Source organism: Hyaena hyaena, unplaced genomic scaffold, assembly GCF_003009895.1.
Source record: "Hyaena hyaena isolate Hyena2069 unplaced genomic scaffold, ASM300989v1 scaffold_56, whole genome shotgun sequence".
Lineage (NCBI taxonomy): Eukaryota > Metazoa > Chordata > Mammalia > Carnivora > Hyaenidae > Hyaena > Hyaena hyaena.
In genome coordinates, this window is record NW_024080688.1 from 3171408 (window position 1) to 3192461 (window position 21054).

A 21054-nucleotide genomic window follows, 5' to 3' on the forward strand; every position below is an offset into this window, starting at 1 on the left:
AGACGCTCAAACGACTAAGCCACCCAGGCACCCCTCTATAAAGCTCCTTTTAACAACCAGACCAAAAGACACCTAGAATCTAGCATCTTTTATTTGATTTTTTGTGTTCTTTTTAATTTTTTAATTTTAACTTTTTTTACCTTATTAATTCCTTTTCTTCCTTCAAAATGATGAAATGAAGGAATTCACCCCCAAAAAAGAACATGAAGAAATGACAGCCAGGGATTTAACACAGATACAAGCAAGGTGTCTCCACCAGAATTAGAATCATGGTAATAAGAATACTAGCGGGGTTGAAAACAGATTATAATCCTTCTGCAGAGATAAAAACTAGTCAATGAAATAAAAAATGCCAAAACTAAGCTGCAATCTCAAATAGATGCCACAGCAGCAATGATGGATGAAGCAGAGCAGCGATATAGAGAACAATATTATAGGGAACAATGAAGCAGAAAAAAAGAGGAAGACTAAAGCAAAAGAGCACAATTTAAGAATTAGAGAAACCAGGGACTCATTAAAAAGGAACATCATCAGAATCATAAGGGTACAGAAAATGGAGAGGAAAAGGGGTAGAAGGGTTATATGAACAAATCATAGTGGAAAACCTTCCTAACCTGAAAAGACAGAAACATCAAAATCCAGGAAGCACAGAACATTCCCATTAGATTCAACAAAAACCAACCAACAAGGCATAGTATAGCCAAATTCACAAAATACTCAGTCAAGGAAAGATTCATGAAAGCAGCAAGGGGAAAAAAAGTCCTTAACCTACAAGGGAAGACAGATCAGGTTTGCAGCAGACCTAGCTACAGAAACTTGGCAGGCCGGAAAAGAGCAGGATATATTCAATGTGCTGAATCGGGAAAATATACAGCTAAGAATTCTTCATCCAGCATGGCTGTCATTCAAAACAGAAGGAGAGGTTAAAAGTTTCCCAGACAAAAATTAAAGGAGTTCATGACCTGTAAACCAGCCCTGCAAGAAATTTTAAGGGAGACTCTCTGAGGGGAGAAAGGATTGGGAAAGAAAAGAAAGAAAGTGAGAGAGAGAGAGAGAGAGAGAGAGAGAGAGAGAGAGAGAGAAGAAAAGAGAATAGAAAAGAAATGAAAGAAAAAGAAAAAGAAGAAGAAAAAAGACCAAAAGCAACAAAGACTAGAAAGGACCAGAGAACACCACCAAAAAGTCCCAACTCTATAGGCAACATAATGGCAATAAATTCCTATCTTTCAGTACTCACTCTACATGTCAATGCACTAAATTCTCCAATCAAAAGACATAGGGTAACTGAATGGATAAGAAAACAAGAGTCCAGGGATGGATCGCTTTCCAGGGGAATTCTACCAAATATGTAAAGAAGAGTTAAAACCTATCCTCTTGAAGCTGTTCCAAAAAATATAAATGGAAGGAAAATTTCCAAACTCTTTCTATGAAGCCAGCATTACTTGATTCCAAAACCAAAGATCCCACTAAAAAGGAGAACTATAGACCAATTTCCCTGATGAACATGGATGTCAAAATCCTCAGCAAGATACTAGCCAACAATACATTAAAAGACTTATTCACTGTAATCAAGTGGGCTTTATACCTGAAATGCGGGGCTGGTTCAATATCCACAAAACAATCAATGTGATACATCACATCACAAAAGAAAGGACAAGAACCACATGATCCTCTCAATAGATGCAGAGAAAACATTTGACAAAATACAGCATCCTTTCTTCATTTAAAAAAAAAAACCCTCAAGAAAGTAGGGAGAGAAGGATACCTGAAGATCATAAAAGCCATATGTGAAAGATCCACTGTTGATATCACCCTTAATGGAGAAAATCAGAACTTTCCCCCTAAGGTCAGGAATAAGACAGAGATGTCCTCTCTCTCCACTGTTATTCAACATAGTGTTGGAAGTCATAGCCTCAGTAATAAAACAACACAAAAGAATAAAAGACACCCAAATCAGCCAGGAGGAGGTCAAACGTTCACTCTTCGTAGATGACATGATACTCTATATGGAAAACCCACAAGATTCCACCAAAAACTGCTAGAACTGATCCATGAATTCAGCAAAGCCATGGGCTATAAAATCAATGCACAGAAATTGGTTGCATTCCTATACACCAATAATGAAACAACACAAAGAGAAATCAAGAAATCTATCCCATTTACAACTGCACCAAAAAAGATAAAATTCCTAAGAATAAATCTAACCAAAGAGGTGAAAAATCTATACACTGAAAACTATAGAATGCTTATGAGAGAAACTGAAGAAGACATCAAAACATGGAAAAATATTCATTGCTCCTGGATAGGAAGAACAAATATTGTAAAAATGTCAATACCACCCAAAGCAATCTACACTGCAATGACGATCAAAATAACACCAGCGTTCTTCACAGAGCTAGAACAAACAATCCTAAACTTTGTATGGAACCAGAAAAGATCCTGAATAGCCAAAACAATCTTGATAAAGAAAACCGAAGCTGGAGTCATCACAATCCCAGACTTCAAGCTGTATAACAAAGCTGTAATCATTAAGACAGTATGTTACTGGCACAAAAACAGACACTTAGACCAATGGAACAGTATAGAGAACCCAGAAATGGACCCACAAACGTATGGCCAACTAATCTTTGACAGTGCAAGGACGAATATCCAATGGCATAAAGATAGTCTCTTCACCAAATTGTGCTGGGAAAACTGGACAGCGACATGCAAAAAAAATGAATCTGGACCACTGTCTTACACCACACACAAAAATAAACTCAAAATGGATGAAAGATCTAGGCATAAGGCAGGAAGCCATCAAAATCCTAGAGGAGAAAGCAGGCAAAAACCTCTTTGACCTCAGCCACAGTAACTTCTTACTCAATACGTCTCCAGAAGCAAGGGAAACCAAAGCAAAAATGAACTATTGAGACCTCATCAAAACAAACAAACAAACAAGCGAAAACAAACAACAAAAAAAAACTTTTGCACAGTGAAGGAAACAATCAGCAAAACTAAAGGGCAACCGACGGAATGGGAGAAGATATTTGCAAATGACATATCAGATAAAGGGTTAGTATCCAAAATCTATAGAGAATTTGTCAAACTCAACACCCAAAAAACAAATAATCCAGGGAAGAAATGGGCAAAAGACATGAATAGACACATCTCCAAAGAAGACACTCAGATGGCCAACTGACATATGAAAAAATACTCAACATTACTCATCATCAGGGAAATACAAATCAAAACCACAAGGAGATACCACCTCACACCTGTCAGAGTTGCTAACATTCAGGACTCAGGCAACAACAGATGTTGGTGGAGAACAAGGCTCTCTTTTGCACTGCTGGTGGGAATGCAAACTGGGGCAGCCACTTTGGTGGAAAACAGTAGTATGGAGGTTCTTCAGAAAATTAAAAATAGAACTACCCTATGACCCAGCAATCGCACTACTAGGTATTTATCCAAGGGATACAGGTGTGCTGTTTCCAAGGGACACATGCACCCCAATGTTTATACCAGCACTATCAACAAAAGCCAAAGTATGGAAAGAGCCCAAATGTCCATCGATGGATGAATGGATAAAGAAGATGTGTGTGTGTGTGTGTGTGTGTGTGTGTGTGTGTGTGTGTATTACTCAGCAATCAAAAAGAATGAAATCTTGCCATTTGCAACTACGTGGATGGGACTAGAGGGTATTATGCTAAGCAAAATTAGTCAGATAAAGACAAATATCATATGACTTCACTCATATGAGGACTTTAAGATACAAAACAAGAGCATAAGAGAAGGGAAGCAAAAATAATATAAAAACAGGGAGGAAGACAAAACATAAGAGACTTTTAAATACAGAAGACAGGGGGTTGCTGAAGAGGTTGTGGGAGGGTAGGTGGGCTAAATCGGTGAGGAACATTAAGGAATCTATTCCTTAAATCATTGTTGCTAACTAACTTGGATGAAATTTAAAAATAAATTATTAATAAGAAATTTTAAAGTGTTTTGAGGGGCACCTGGATGGCTCTGTTAAGCATCTGTCTCTTGATTTGGGCTCAGGTCATGATCTCACAGTTCATGGGTTTGAGCTCCCCATCAGGCTCTGTTAGTGGAGAGCCTGCTTAGGATTCTCTCTCTGCCCCTCCCCCACTCACACATGCATGCACTTTCTCAAACTTTAAAGTATAGGATCATGTCAAAACCACATGGGAATCATCAAATATGGAAGCATCTAAGGGAATAATGACTATAACTTACTGAAGCACTTATATTAAAAAAATCCATAAGTTTATGATAGGAAAAAAACATTGCAGGTTGCTAGGATACCTTATTTTAAAAATTTTTAAAGTTTTTAAAATCCTACGTTTATCTTGCCTTTTTAGTACAAACTGTATGTCGAGGTAACAAAATAATTGCTACAGGAAAAATGCTAATAAATATAGAAATCAAGAGAACAATCACGTCTTCTAATTCTTAATAAAAAATGCAGTCACCAATAATCAATGATACTTAAGCCCATTATGTGAAAGGTTCATGAGGCTCTGTGTGTTGAAGTCTAACTACCAGTTTAGAGAGGCAGATGGGAGAAGAACAAATCAGAAAATGCCACAAGTAAGTTGTCCACTAAGTCCAGAATGCAGGAACTGTGCAGGACAAATAGCCTGTTGTGTAAAATGCATGATTGGATGGAGAAGGGCAGGTAGGGGGTTGCTGTAGACTAAGAGACTTAATGGACCGGTCAACCAAACATGGGCTCTGGATGTGAATAAACCAACGGTGTATTTTTTCTACAATGATGCATACCCAAGGGTGTTTTTTGTTTTTAATTTTTAAAAATCTATTTAGAGAGAGCATGTCAACAGGGGAGGGGCAAAGAGGGAATGAGAATCCCAAGTAGGCTCCATGCTGTCAGCACAGAGCCCAAGATGGGCCTCAATCCCACAATCCTGGGATCATGACCTGAGCCGAAATCAAGAGTCAAACGTGCAACCAACTGAGCCACCCAGTTGCCCCTACATTCAAGTTTTTAAAGCTGAAGCTATATGACTTCAGAGATTTGCTTTTAAAATATCCCACCCACCTCCAAAAAAGAATAATGTGGAGGATAAACAGAGGAAGCAATATGCAAATAAATGTTGAAGATGATGATGGATGCCTTGAGACTCATTATATTACTCTTTTTTATTTGTTTGAAACTTTCCAGATATTAAAATATATGGGGGGGAAAGGGGATCTCTTCTATTTGGCTGAATTTTCTGCTGGAAGAAAGCAACTATTTTATGGTTAGAAAGGAAATGCCCAAGATACCTGTTTAAACACATATTCTGGGGAAAAGTCAGAAGATAGTTGTGGAGTAGAAGGACCCTAGAATTGACTCATCCTAAGAACACAACTGAATAACTATAAAATCATCCTAAGCATCCCAGGAATTGATCTGAAGGCTGACAGAACAAAGTCCACAACTAAAGGGAGAGAAGAGGCCACATCAAAGAAGGAGCAGGAGACATAAATGGCATTTCTAACACAGAGAAGAAGGCAGAGACTTAGACAAAATGCAAAGACAAGAATTTATCACAAATGAAAGAATAAGATAAAGCTACAGCAGAGATCTAAGTGAAACAGATATAAGGAGAATTCAAAGCAATGAAGAGAAGGACACTCACTGGGCTTGAGAAAAGAATAGATCAGTGAGACCCCACCACAGAGATATAACGGTTAAAACAGAATCAGAGATGAAGAGTACAATAAATGAGATTAGAAACATATACTTCAAGCAATGAACAGAGGCTGCAAAGAACAGAGAAACAAATTAATGACCTAGAAGACAAAGTAATGGTTAGCAGTGGTGATGAATAAAAGTGAGAAAAAATTATACAAAATGAGAACAGACTTAGAGAACTCAATGACTCATTCAAATGTAGTAAAAATCATATTATAGGAGTCCCAGAAGAAAAAGAGAGAGAAAAGGGGAAAATTTATTTGAAGAACTAATAGCTAAAAATTTCCATAATCTGGAGCAGGAAACAGACATTCAGATCCAGGAGGCACAAAGAACTCCCATCAAAATCAACAGAAGCAGGGGGTGCCTGGGTGGCTTAGTCGGTTAAGCGTCCGACTTTCGCTTAGGTCATGATCTCGCGGTTCGTGGGTTCGAGCCCCGCGTCGGGCTCTGTGCTGACTGCCAGCTCAGAGCCTGGAGCCTGTTTCAGTCTGTGACTCCCTCTCTCTCTGACCCTCCCCTGCTCACGCTGTCTCTCTCTCTCTCTCATAAAAAAAAAAAAAAAAAAAAAAAATCAACAGAAGCAGATCCACAGCAAGACACATTGTAATTAAATTTGCAAAATAGAATAATAAAAAAAAATTTTAAGCAGTAAGACAAAGGAAGTCATTAACTTACAAGAGAAAACATGTAAGGCTAGCTGGAGATTTTTCAACAGAAACTTAGCAAGCCAGAAAGGAGTGGTATAATATATTCAAAGTGCTGAATTGGAAAAATCTGCCACCAAGATTACTCTATCCAGCAAGGCCATCATTCAGAATAGAAGGAGAGATAAACAGTTTCCAGACAGACAAAAACTAAAGGAGTTTATGACCACTAAACTAGCCCTACAAGAAATAGTAAGGAGGACTCTGAGTGGAGAGACTAAAAGTAACAGTATAAAGGCACAAAGCACAAAAGCAGTAAAATGAGCATTTCTCTAAAAATCAGCCAAGGAACTCACACACACACACCAAAAAAAGGATATAAAATATAACAACATATACATACCTAAAATATGGGGAGGAGAGGAAGAAAGGATGTCTTCAAACTTGAACAACAATCAGCTCAATACAGATTGCTATTTGCAGAAGAGGTTATATATAAACCTAATGGTTACTGTGCATTAAAAATCACTAGGGGCATCTGAGTGGCTCAGTCAGTTGAGTTGAATCAGAATTAATCTGATTCTTAATTTTGGCTCAGGTCATGATCTCATGGTTCAAGAGATGGAGCCCCACTTTGGGCTCTGCATTAATGGCACAGAGCTTCCTTATAATTTTCTCTGCCTGTCTCCTGATCGTGCTCTGTCTCTCAAAACTATATAAACATTAGAAGAAAAAAAAAAACAATAAACATGCAAAGAATAAAGAGAAAGAAATCCAAATATGTCATTAAAGAAAATCAGCAAAACATGGAAGTATCAGAGAAAACTGCCAGAAAAGAAACCACAAGGAATAAAATGGCAATATATACATATCTATTAATAATTACTTTGAATGTAAATGGATTAAAAACTCCAAAAGGCATAAGGTGGAAGAATGGATTTTTTTTAAAAAGGCCCATTTATATGCTGCCTACAAGAGACTTATTTTAGACCTAAAAACACCTGCAGATTGAAAGTGAGGAGTTGGAGTTGGGGGGGCCTGGGTGGCTCAGTCACTTAAGCGTCCAACTTTGACTAAGGTCATGATCTCATGCTTTTGTGAGTTTGAGCCCCACATCAGGCTCTCTGCTGTCAGCACAGAGGCTTCTTCGGATCCTTGGCCCCCCTCTCTTCCTGGCTCTCCCCTGCTTGTACTTTCTCAAAAAATACATAAACATTAAAAAAATGTAAAGCCCATATCTCTACCCCTCCCTCCCTCTCTCTCTCTCTCTCTCTCTCTCTCTCTCATAAATAAACAAACTTTAAATATTTTTTTAATTAAAATTAAGTGAGAGGAGGGGCACCTGGGTGGCTCAGTCAGTTGAGTGTCCGACTTTGGCTCAGGTCATGAGTCTTAAGACGTGATTCATCTCTTACATACAACACCCAGTGCTCATCCCAACAAGTGCCCTCCTCAATGCCCATCTCCCACTTTCCCCGCTCCTTTAACCCCCTACTCCCAACAACCATGAGTTGTTCTCTGTATTTAAGGGTCTCTTATGGTTTGCCTCCCTCTCTGTTTGTAACTTATTTTTTCTTCCCTTCCTCTGTGGTCTTCTGTTAAGTTTTGAGTTCTGTTAAGTTATGAGTGAAAACATAGGATATCTATCTTTTTCCGACTGATGAAATAATGGCTTTGAATGATACACTGGACCAGATGAACTTAAAACATATATTTAAAACATCCCATCCTAAAACAGAATACACATTCTTTTAAAGTGCACGTGGAACATTCTCCGGAAGAGATCACATATTAAGTCACAAAACAGCCTCAACAAATACAAAAAGATTGAAGTCATACCATGCAGCTTTTCTGACTACAACACTATGAAACTAGAAGTCAACCACAAGAAAAAATCTGAAAAGACCACAAATACATGGAGGTTAAAGAATATGCTGCTACATAATGAAAGGATCAACCAGGAAATCAAAGAAGAAATTTGAAAATACCCAGCAACAAATGAAAATGAAAACATCATGGTTTAAACCATTAGGATACAGTAAATGCAGTCCTAGGAGGGAAGAGCAGAGCAATACAGCCCTACTTTAAAAAGCAAGATGGGGCGCCTGGGTGGCTTAGTCGGTTAAGCGTCCAGCTTTCGCTTGGGTCATGATCTCGCGGTTCATGGGTTCGAGCCCCGCGTCGGGCTCTGTGCTGACTGCCAGCTCAGAGCCTGGAGCCTGTTTCAGTCTGTGACTCCCTCTCTCTCTGACCCTCCCCTGCTCATGCTGTCTCTCTCTCTCTCTCCTAGAAATAAATAAAATATTTTAAAAAAATAAAATAAAAAATAAAAAGCAAGAAAAATCTCAAATAAATAACCTAACCTAGCCTTACACCAAAAAAAGCTAGAAAAAGAACAAATAAGCCAGCAGAGGGAAGGAAATAATAAAGATTAGAGCAGAGATAAATGATATAGGAAAAAAAAAAAAAACCTCCAGCGGAACAGATTAATAGAGTTGATTCTCTGAAAAAATGATTCTTTGAAAAAAATAAAATTGATAAACCTTAGCCAGACCTAACAAAAAAAAAGGACCCAAATAAATTAAATCATAAATGGAAGAGGAGAAATAACCAACACCACAGAAATATAAGAGAATGTTACAAAACAGTATATGCCAAAAAATTGGATAACTTAGAAGAAATTGGTAAATTCCTACCAAAACCAAAACAGGAAGAAATCGAAAACTTGAACAGACTGATAACCAGCAACATACTTGAATCAGTAATCCAAACATTTCCAACAAAAAAAATCCAGCACCAGATGGCTTCACAGATGAAATCCACCAAACATTGAGAGAAAAGTTAATACCTATTCTCCTCAACTTATTCCAAAAATTAGAAAAGGAAGGGAAACTTCCAAATTCATTCTACGAGGCTAGCATTACCCTGATACCGAAAACAGATAAAGACACCACAAAAGAGAGAGAGAGAGAGAGAGAGAGAGAGAGAGAACCAGAAGCCAATATCCCTAATGAACCTAGATGCAAAAATTCTCATTAAAATACTAGCAAACTAAATCCAATAATACATTTCAAAAACCATTCACCACCATCAAGTGAGATTTCTTCCTGGATTGGAAGTGTGGCTCAATATTTGCAAACCAATCAACATGACACATCACATTAATAAAAGAAAGGGTAAGAACCATATGATCATTTCAAAAGATGCAGAAAAAGCCTATGACAAGTACAACATCCATTCCTGATAAAAACCCTCAAAAGAGTAGGTTTAGAGGGAACATACCTCAACATAATAAAGGACGTATCTGAAAACCCACAGCTAATAACATCCTAAATGGGGAAAACAGAACTTTTCCTCTACAGTCAGGAACAAAACAAGGATGTCCACTCTCACCACTTTTATTCAACATAGTACTGGAGTCCTAGTCACAGCAATCAGATAAGAAAAAGAAATAAAAGGCATCAAGATCGGTGAGGAAGAATAAAACTTTACTATTTTCAGATGATATATTATATGTAGAAAACCCACCAAAGATGCCACCAAAAACCTGCTAGCTAGAACTGATAATGAATTCAGTGAAGTCATAAGATACAAAATCAATGTATAGAAATCTGTTGCATTTCTAATTTTTTTCAAGTAGGCTCCATGCCCAATATCAGGCATGAACTCACTACCCCAAGATTACAAGTCGTGTGCTCTACCAACTGAGCCATCCAGGTAAACCTGTTGCATAGCTATACACCAATAATGAAGGAGCAGAAATTAAAGTCAAGGAATCAGTCCCATTTACAATTGTACCAAAAAACACTAAGATACTTAGGAATAAACCTAACCAAAGAAGTGAAAGACTTATACTCTGAAAACTATAAAACACTGATGAAACTGCAGATGACACAAAGAAATGGAAAGATGTTCCATGTTCACGATTGCGAGAACAAATATTGTTAAAATGTCTATACTACCCAAAGCAATACACACATTTAATATAATCCCTATCAAAATACCCACATCATTTCTCACAGAGCAAATAATCCTAAAATTTGTTTGGAATCACAGAAGACCCCAGATAGCCAAAGCAAGCCTGAAAAAGAAAAAGCTGGAGGCATCACAATTTTTGACTTCAAGTTATATTACAAAGCTGTAAGTGATCACTGGCACACAAAAATAGACACACTGATCAATAGAATAGAATAGAAAACCCAGAAATGAATCCACAATTATATGGTCAAATGAAATTCAACAAAGCAGGAAAGAATATCCAATGGAAAAAAGAATGTCTCTTCAACGAATAGTGCTGGGAAAACTGGACAGCAACATGCAAAATAATGAATCTGGACCACTTTCTTACACCATCCACAAAAGTAAATTCAAAATGGACTAAAGAGGGGCGCCTGGGTGGGTCAGTAGGTTAAGCGTTTGACTTCAGCTCAGGTCGTGATCTCACAGTTCCTGAGTTCGAGTCCTGCATCAGGCTCTGTGCTGACAGCTCCGAGCCTGGAGCCTGCTTCAGATTCTGTGCCCCTCCCTCACTCACGCTCTGTGTCTCTCAAAAAAAATAATTAATTAATTAATTAATTAATTAAAACATGTTTAAAAATTTTTTAAATGGACTAAAGACCTAAATGTGAGTCCTGAAACCATAAAAACCCTAGAAAAGAGCACAGGCAGTAATATCTCTGACATTGGCCATAGCAGCTTCTGTCAAGATATGTTTCCTGAGGCAGGGAAATAAAGTCAAAAATAAACTATTAATACTGCATTTTAAAAAAAAGCTTCTGCACAGCAGAGGAAATTATCGACAAACCTAGAAGGCAACCTAAGGAATGGGAGAAGATATTTGCAAATATATATCTGATAAATATCTAAATAAATATCTGATAAAGGATTAGAATCCAAAATATATAAAGAACTTTAAAAACTCAACACACACAAAAAATGGATAATCCAATTAAAAATGGGCAGAAGACATGAACAGAGATTTTTCCAAAGAAGACACACAGAGGGCCAACAGACACATGAAATGATGTGTAACACTGTTGATCATCAGGGAAATACAAATCAAAAGCACCAGCCAGAATGCCTAAAATCAACAACACAAGAAACAACAGCTGTTGGTGAGGATGTGGCGTAAGGGGAAACCTCTTGGACTGTTGGTGTGAATGCAAATTGGTGCAGCCACTGTGGAAAACAGAATGGAGATTTCTCAAAACTTAAAAATAGAACTACCCTAAAAATAGAACAATCCAGCAATTGCACTAGTAGGTGTACCCACAGAATATAAAAAGACTAATTCAAAGGGACGCATGTACCCTGATGTTTATAGCAGCATTTTCTACAATAGCCAAACTATGGAAAGAGCCCAAGTGTCCACTAACTAATGAATGGGTAAAGAAAATATGGCGCGCACACGTGCGCGCGCGCGCACACACACACACACACACACACGCACACACAGAGGAATACTACTCAACCATAAAAAAGGATGAAATCTTGGCATTTGCAATGACAAGATGAACAGAGGAGCTCAAGAGTATAATGCTAAGTGAAATAAAGACAAATACCTTATGATTTCATCATATATGGAATTAAAGTTAGTCGGGAAAAAATAGAAGAGAAGCCAACCAAGAAACAGACTCTTAACTACAGAGAACTGATGGTTACCAGAGGGGAGGTGGGTGGGAAGATGGGAATTAAGTAGGGCACTTGTGATAAGCACTGGGCGTTGTATGGAAGTGTTGAATCATTTTATTGTATATCTGAAACTAATATTACTCTGTATGTTAAGAGGAATTTAAACAAAAATTTAGGGGTGCCTGGGAGGCTCAGTTGGTTAATATCCTACTCCTGATTTCGGTTCATGTCGTAATCTCATAGTTCATGAGATCAAGCCCTGTGTGGGGCTCCGTGCGGTACTGGACATGGAGCCTGCTTGGGATTCTCTCTCTCCCCCTTCTCTCTCTCTGCCCCTCCTCTACTCATATGCACCCCCCCAAAATAAACATTTAAAATAAATAAAAATTTTTAAAAATACAGACTCTGGGCTCCCACTTTTTAGGCCTATTAGATCACAATTGGAGAATCAGGCATACAAATACCCAGTGTTCTTATAAGCTCTGCCACAAATGCAGTGCAGCCCCGCACAAGTCTGCACTGACAAGCTGAGATCAGACAGCGTTCAAGTCCTCACTCTGAGATACCATGTCTCTTAGTGGTCGCTAGGCTACAGCTACATTACTGGAAACACATGGAGAACAGCTTCAGCACAGGGTGTAGACGGGAGTCCTCTCTGAAGTTTTGAGGGGCCAGTGTACACGGAGGAAGATACAGGGGAAGGGCAAGGAAGTTATGCCTGGAGGTGGTAGGGTGAGGGGAAGCAGACCAGTGCCAAACAGACCTTTGCAGGATTAGAGACCAGGGCATATCTTAAGGCTGAGAGCAAAAGCCGTTGGAGAGGAAGACTGAAGAAGGCGGGAAAGAGACTAACTCCTGGGGCCCCAGCACCATGATAGCAGACAATGGGAAGCCTCGGTGGAAACGACCTGCCTCAGACAGCAGAAGGCATGGAAAAGAGTGGGGCTAAGCCTGTGGAAGGTATAAGAACGATACTCATGATTACCTAGAACGGTGCTATCCAGTATGGCAGCCGCGAGCCACGTGCAGCTACTGCACACTGGAAGTGAGGCTAGTATGAGCAGAGATGTGCCAGAAAATATTTAAGGTGCACTGAATTTTAGAGATTTTGTAAAAAGAAAACCAGGGTCTAATAGCTCATTAATCATTTTTTTAGATTGATTACATATCAAACTTTTAAAACTTTTTAATGTTTATTTTTGAGAGACAGAGAGACAGACAGTGAGAGCAGGAGAGGAGCAGAGAGAGACACACACACACACAGAATCCGAAACAGGCTCCAGGCTCTGAGCTGTCAGCACAGAGCCCGACGCAGGGCTCGAACTCACAAGGTGCGAGATCATGACCTGAGCCAAAGTCGGGTGCTCAGACGACTGAGCCATCCAGGTGCCCTCAAACTGATATTTTATATATATTAAATAAAGTATATCAAGTTGATTTCACCTGGTTTTACATTTCCTAACGGAAGTTAAAATACTTACGAGGCTGTTGAGCCTGGCACAGTATTTCTATTGAACACCGACCTAAGAGTTATGGAAACCAGGACAAAAAAGGAAACCCAACCAGAAAAAATTTCTATCTGCAACCCCAGCACCAAAAAATGAAAACCTTTTTCTACAACCCCCAAATCTGCCTCATTCAGAAAAAAGGTTTGGCCCAACTGATGAAAAAAGTGCTGCCCGAGCCAACTAATTGTGAGTAGAAATGAACGTGTAGTGGAAAGTGTGTAATTTGTTCTCAGACACCACTAACACACAGCGGTTAATCCAGAGGGGATGAGGGCTTCTCATCCATTCATTAAGGCAGGCCCTCAAGGCCCCACAACGGCAAAGAAACCAGCAGCCAGCAAGCAATCCAGAGGAAGCAGGTGTACAGAGCGCACGCCTAGTGCTGGGAGAGACGCAGGACAGGGGGGCCCTTGGGATGACCCACACCCGAAAGGAACGAGGAAGAAAATGAGCCTCAGGAAGGTCAGTCATTTCCCAGAGTCGCGTTGTCTTCCTCCAGACTCCTCTCGGTTCCAATGCGCGTACATTTCCCACCCCATGCCTGTCCCTGCTTCCACGACTGTGAGTGGGCAGTGAGCAAAGCCCTGGGTGCCCCCTGACGCCTTCGTCACCAGTTCTGACATCCATCAGATGTTCCTTCCTCCTTCCAGCTGCCTCAACTCTGTGGTATGTGGCTAGGGTCATTCCAGACACGCAGGCCACCTCTCTGTTCCCCGAAGATAACAGAGCGAGCAGGGCTGTTTGCTGGCCGGTGGCCTTATCTAGGATCAACACTGGTGGCTCCTGCATCCGGATGGATTAAGTGGAGGCTTCGTGTTTCAGCAGGTGCCTGGTCACCACAGTCAGGTTTCTGAGGGCTTTTGTTTGGTTTTCCTTTGGGGGGAGGGGCTCTGAACAAGTCTCCAAGAACTCCAGGTTTGTCCACACCCAGGAACCAAGAGATCTAAGCTCGGGTGGCTGACAAGGGAGAAGGCCTCCTGGTGATGTGCTCACTCTCTGCGGGGCTGAGGGCGGACTGGCTCTGAGAGGTTTTCCAGCAGGAAGTACTCAGTCCCCCACCTTCCACTAAGGGGCTCAGTCCAGACCCTCCTGTGTCTCCACTGCCCCTAGGCTCTGCAAGGATCCAGTGCCCCCCTTAAATGGGTGGCCAGCCATTTGATGATCAGCTTTCTATTGCCTCCATATCCTAAGTGGATCCCAACCCCAGTCCCACCCGTCTCAGAGCAAGCGGATTTTCCTAGAATCCCACGCTTGCTGTGTAATCAGGACGGTCTATCAGGGAAGGCACTGACCTAGCAGCCAGGAGCCTGGGGAGCCAGCATCTGCCACTGAAGGCCGTGTGGCTTTGAGGGGAGCCAGCATCTGCCACTGAAGGCCGTGTGGCTTTGAGGGGACTGGGGCCTTTTTGGTGTTCAGGGTTCCTTCCGGGGAATCAGAGTCCAGCCGCCCAGCTCTCCAAGGTCTTTCCAAACTCTTGTACTCTGCAGTCTTGCCACTCCTCTGTTCAAGAACCTTCTCGGGCCTCCCTCCTACAGATAACACCCAAACTCCTTGAGCTAGCAAGGCCTTCGAGGCTGTGCATAACCTGACCTGGGACCTCCTTCTAGGCCATTCCTCACGACCTCCCCCATGGACACCCTCATGCAAGGCAGCCAGCTTTCTCATGGTTACCCCAATGCTCCGTACTCACACCTTCCGCTCACCTGTGCTCACACCACTCTCCGTGCTGGGGTGTCCTCCCTTCCATTCTCACCATCTGCCTCTTTCAAGGAGCCCTTCCTGACCTCCCAGCCCTGAGCTCCAGCCCGAAGAGAGTTCCTCCTCAGAAATGCCAGAATTACTGTGGAGACAACTCATTCAGCCCTTAGAAGCCACTGCCTGGGCATCCAATTAGATAAAGCTCTCCAGACAGGGAAGGACTCCCCTGTGAGGCTAACCAGCTCCTCACCCAAGCACGTGTGGCTGCGGCACACACTTGCAAGTCCCACGGCCCCGGAACAGAAGGGGTGGTCGTGTGCATGACACCTCGGAAGGTTTTCACATTCCATCACCTCACGTCATCCTCACAGCTGCTCTGAGGAGTGGCTCTGACACAGGGGCCCATCACCCTGGGAGAAGTCACCCGTGCCCAGCACTGGGCCAGAGCTCTTCTGCCTCCAGGGCCAGTCTGTTCCCTCTGAGAATCTGGCTAGGGCAAGATGTCAGGAAACACCAAGGCAAACGAAGCATGCCGGAAACGATCCCTGATCCCCAGATCCCCAGATCCCCAGGCCCACTCCTCCTTGGAAAGCACAGTGGGGAGCCTGCCCGCCCGCCACCATCCCTCCCAGCAGAATCCTCCTTCGTGGCACTTCCTCGGTTGGGGCAGCGTGGGAATTTCAGGAGCCAGCCTCCCCATGAGCTCCAGAGGTTTGGGGAAGCCAGAGCAGCGTCACAGAGAAGAGCATGCTGGGGCTGGAAAAGCTCTTAAATATCTGGTGGCCATCACCTCACTGTAGCCAGAAGGAAGAGGGATTTCAGAAGGGGGAGCACGCAGAGCAGCAGAGAGCAGCAAAGCTGGCCTGGACCCCGAGCCCCCCTCCTCCCGCCTGAAGCAGGGCGGGGGCCACCTGGGGACAGCTGGAACAGGTGAGCATGCGACCCCACTGTTGATCTCTACCCAGAGGACATGAGCATCTTTAGTTCCCAAAGAATGTAAAGCAGCCGCAGGAAGTTAGGAAGGGGGAGCGAGTTTAAAACAAACACAGGGCTTCCTACATAAGGACCGCACAGCTACGGGGCACCATCTCCGCAGGAACCCCAGGTAGGCTCTCTCTACTCTGTGTGTGTGGGTTTATGGATTTAACTCACTGTGACTGCTGCCCATTCGCAGGCCCATCTGAACAAAGGGAGGCTGCGCGGCATGGGGCAGCAGGAAGCCCCCAAGCCCCCTATCCCCTGGGGACCCTGCTGGTCCAGCTCTGTGATCCTGCATTAAGAAATTCAGCACAAAGGGGCGCCTGGGTGGCTTAGTCGGTTAAGCGTCCAACTTTCGCTTAGGTCATGATCTCACAGTTCGTGGGTTCGAGCCCCGCATCGGGCTCTGTGCTGACTGCCAGCTCAGAGCCTGGAGCCTGTTTCAGATTCTGTGACTCCCTCTCTCTCTGACCCTCCCCTGCTCACGCTGTCTCTCTCTCTCTCCTAGAAATAAATAAAAATATATTTTTTAAAATGCTTAAAAAAAAAAAAAAAGAAATTCAGCACAAGCTCCCTGGGGTCCAGGACAAACATGGGGAGTCCCACTGCCCAACAGCCTGGGAATAGAGGGCACGTATCCTTTCATTCGCTCCTACCTGGGGGCAGTGGGCAGAGGGAGCCCCTCTCAGGGGTAGGAAGAGCTCCTCTGCTCAGCAGTGACATCCCAGGGCCAAGTCCCCTCACCCTGCCTGCTGGGCTTCTCCCTGAGATGCCTGGGGCCCAGGGAGACGGGGGAGGGCCCGCTGCCCAGAGACCCTCTCTCCTGCAGGCCTGCCTGACGCCATGCCCTCCCTGGGGGCTGTGTGCAGCCTGCTGCTCTTCAGCGTGCTGTGGATGGACTTGACCATGGCGGGCTCCAGCTTCCTGAGCCCCGAACACCAGAAGGTACAGGTGAGGGGTTCCCCCCACAGAGCCCCACATGCGAACAGGGGGATCTCGTTCCGGCCCTGCCACGGAGCAGCCAGTAGGGTGGCCTGGGCGGTGGCCCAACTCTACTCTTCAGCTTTCTCCACGAGCACAAAGGAGAAATCCGCGTCTGACCACAGGTTCACACCTCACCTGCCTCTGGAAGTATATGGGGGGGGGGGGCCCTAAAAAGAGAATCTCTCTTTCCAGCAGAGAAAGGAGTCCAAGAAGCCACCACCTAAACTGCAGCCCCGAGCTCTGGAAGGTTCGCTCCGCCCAGGAAACCCAAGTCAAGTGGAAGGGGAGGAGGATGAGCTGGAAATCCGGGTTGGTCCCTCTGGCTTCAGTGGGAGTGGAGGGGAGGGCGGAGGGCAGAGGGCAGGCTATGGATGGGGATCCACTTAGCACCTACTTAAGTGTCAAACAGCAAAAGAAGAGCTGACTCTGAACTGGGCTCTACCAGGTCTTTTCCCGTCAGGAGGCCGATGGGCGTGCTGAGGAGGAAAGGGGTTCTGTAGGGGCTGCCCGTGCACTTCCCTGAAAGGCTGGCTGTGCTTCAGGTCATGGTTCTGACAAGCATTCAGGTGGCAACAGAAGCCTCCATGCAGTGGAGCCAGAACATTCCAGGGGGGAGTCCTCAATAGTGGCGATTGTCGCACTGCTCGTGTCTACTGACCGAGACTTCACTTATGAACTGCCTTCCCCTCACTGCACACCGTTCAATCTCTACACCGTTTAATCTCTACACCCTGTGCGGCAAGTAGGGCTGAAATGATTGCCTTCGTTTTAGAGACGAGGGACCGCAGGTCACACAGGTGAGTCACGTGCCTGATGCGCCACAGCCGGTGTGTGGCAGAGGCGGGATGCGGGGTTGGAGCTGACTCCAGCTCCCAAGCCCCCTTTGCCCCCCGGGTCTAGCAAACAGAGTGAACACAGCGGCCCAGAGTCCCCCTCGCTGGTCTCCTCTGGCCTGAGAAGCCGGAGTGAGTCGGCCACCCTCCCTCCCCGGCAGCTTCTTCTGTCAGGCACGAGCTCCCGAGCCCTGCTCTCTCGGACCCTCACCAGAACTGAGGGGTGCTCCCAGGGGCCTCGTCTACACCACATGAGAGGGCCCCATTCGATTCCGGCAAATCCTCAGACTAAAACCGGGGAATCTCCCGGTGAGGCCGGCAGCCCCTGCGGCTGGCACTCACCGCAGCCGGGCTAACGGCTCTGTTTGCACAGACAGGAGAGGTTTCGGTGGCTTGGTGACTCAAGGCAGGGCCGGGGCAACCAGTTTCCAGTTCCCACAAAGGCTGGCCTGGGAAGAGGTGGCTGCGCCGGAGGCGGGGAGGCCCGCACCCTGGCCACCGGGCTCTTGAACCTACTGCCTGAGCCCCTCCTGCGCCAGGCTCCACCGGGCCCCCATCTCGGGCCCCCACCCGTCCCCCAAGCATGTGCCTCCCGGAATTGACTTTCAGAGCCTTAAGACTTTTGAGACCAAGTCCTATCCTTTCCCCCGGCTGGCCGGCCACCCCCGACAGAACTCAGGAGGCACTGAGGCCAAATGGGCCTTCAAGTCACCAGAAGCAAACCTCCCCTTCAGGAGTGGCCATGCGGCCGCCCGGTCCCAGGAGCCAGGCCAGCCAGCAGGCCGCCGATCCATGGTCATGTGGTTGCTGAGAAGTCTGTTCAGGTCATCTGCCAGCCCCAGGGTGGAAGAGAAATAAGCACTTGCCTGTGGGAGAGAACAGACGGGCCGAAGTTCCCTAAAAACTCATCACGTCCTTCCCCGCTCTCTCCACCCTCACAGTGGAGACGAGCAAGGCCGGTCTTCCCAACAGGCAGCTATTTGGTTTTTTCATAACCTCTGGGGCATGTCTGCTCGCGTGTGAAACAGAATGACAGCAGCACCTGCTGGCAGAGAAGCCCAGAGGCCTGCGCCCAGCACGGAGGCGAGGCCTCGGGCCGGCCTGGCGGAGACGGGGGCGGGCTCCGTGCTGGGTGTCGCTGCAGCCCAGGACCAGACAAGGTTCCAGGACCGGCGGGCTGGAGTCCCGGGCTGTAGGCCTTGGCCACCTCGTTAAGTCATCAACCTCCCCAGGCCTCCCGGTGGGAGGGCGGGTGGCAGAAGGACTGATGCCTGAAGGCTCCCTCCCGGCACAGGACTCCCTCAGTGACTCGCGACATGTCAGTGACCAGCATGCAGGCAGGTACCAGGTACCAAGGCAGCTACTGGAAGAACAGAGATAAAGCTATAGCCGCTCTCAAGGGAGGCAATCCATGAGGTGGTTGCAAACAGAGCTCTTCCCCATTTACCCAACGCTGGGCTTCAGTGAATCATCTGCCCGAGTGCTGACAGGGCAGGGCAATCAGGGGCTCCCCTGTAGAAGGGAAGAGACAGAGGCACAGAAAGAAGGGAGCACTTGGCTCAGGCCATCTTTCCAGGCAAAGGTCAGCTTCTTGTCTGACTTTTCATGGAAAGGGAAAGGCCTGTGCCCAGGAGAGGAAGAACGGCTGGGAGAGGAGGTGGGGGCCACCATCCAGGCTCGTGCCAGGACCCTGGCGAGACCCACGCTCCTCCCAGGCTCCCCACTGGAGTCTGAACTTCTACCACTGGCGACTCAAACTTCAGTCTTGCCAAACTACAAGGGGGAGTGGGAGCGATCTAGGGAGCCCCACAGCTCATACGAGCAACCTCACTAGAGGTACGGAAAGAGCGCAAGGTAAGTCCCCTAAAGATGGCCGGGGCGGGAAGAACGGGCCTAAGAAGGCAGAGTAACCTGGCTGAGCCGTCCCTCGGCACCCCTGCTGGGCCCGCATGCCGTCCTCCCTCCTGGGAGGAGACCCTGAGAGCCCAGGGACTCCTTTGGGAGGACTGTGTGTCTGGGACAGAGGGTGGGACCTCTGACTGATGCTTCCTGGGTCTTCCCCGCCCCTCCTCCTAGTTCAACGCCCCCTTTGATGTTGGAATCAAGCTGTCAGGGGCTCAGCACCACCAGCACGGCCAGGCGCTGGGGAAGTTTCTTCAGGACGTCCTTTGGGAAGGGACCAATGGTGAGTCCTTGCCCCAGTCAGGTCACTTCAGTCTCCACGGAGTCCCAAATGTGAGTTCGGCCTAAGGGTGACACAAGAGAAGTCTTCTTCCCCTGCTAGTGCCTCTCAAAGAGCTTCTAATTCCTCCTTCCCAGAAGTCTGCAGGACAGCGGGCTGGGCTGGGATTTGTGAGGGGCTCAGAAGAGAGCTGAGCAGTCTTCGTATTTCAAGAGCATACTCGCTATGTTCCAAGAACTAGCACATTGACTAACTCTGGGGCCCCCGGAACCCCAACTTTCCTAACTGTGAGTGCATAAAATTATACCTTTGTTATATAACTTTGCTTCATGAACAGAAGGAATTAGCGGTATAATCAGGATAGATTCTTCTGCAGTTAAGCAAAGGTTTCTTGGTTTTGTTCTGAATCCCTCCTTGGCTTGTAAAAAGAAACCATTCATTTGTTCCTGATCACGGGGACAAACAGCCGCCTTTGGAAGCTTTGGAAGAACATTGCAACCCGCAAAGCACTTCCCTAACAACATGGCGTCACCCTCCACCCCCAGCGGCCACGGGAGGCAGGCAGGGCGCATGGCACTTACCTGGGGGTGCAGAGAAGGAAAGCACAGCTTGGCTTCCGGGTGACAAGGCCACAGCCCACACAGTCCACCCTCCGAGGCCAACGCCCCCTCCCTGCGTCACATCATGCCACCTGCCACATCGCCATTGCGGAAGCAAAGCCATTTTCGATGGCACCGGCAGGACAACGGACACTGAATTTTGACCTCTTGCTTTTCAGAGGCCCTGGAGGATGAGTGACGATCCACGAGACTGGACCCCCTGCCTTCCTCCCACGCTGAGCGCGCCTGCCTGGCTTTTCTACAGTTTCTGCAACAACCCCCAGGTCTGGGTGGTA

General features: G+C 45.6%; 1 protein-coding gene across 3 annotated transcripts; it reads left to right on the forward strand.

Annotated features, from left to right (window-relative positions):
• The first annotated feature begins 16276 nt into the window (after positions 1-16276).
• On the forward strand, positions 16277-21029 carry GHRL (ghrelin and obestatin prepropeptide). 3 transcript variants are annotated; one of them, XM_039231417.1, is made up of 5 exons: positions 16277-16287; positions 16990-17111; positions 17337-17453; positions 20054-20162; positions 20938-21029. In XM_039231417.1, the coding sequence occupies exons 2-5, from the start codon at positions 17004-17006 to the stop codon at positions 20955-20957; spliced, it is 354 nt and encodes a 117-aa protein (XP_039087348.1). In that variant the 5' UTR covers positions 16277-16287; positions 16990-17003; the 3' UTR covers positions 20958-21029. The 3 variants fall into 3 exon arrangements, with proteins under 3 accessions (XP_039087348.1, XP_039087349.1, XP_039087350.1); XM_039231418.1 differs by having other exon boundaries at positions 16990-17105; XM_039231419.1 differs by having other exon boundaries at positions 16990-17105; positions 17340-17453.
• Positions 21030-21054: the final 25 nt, after the last annotated feature.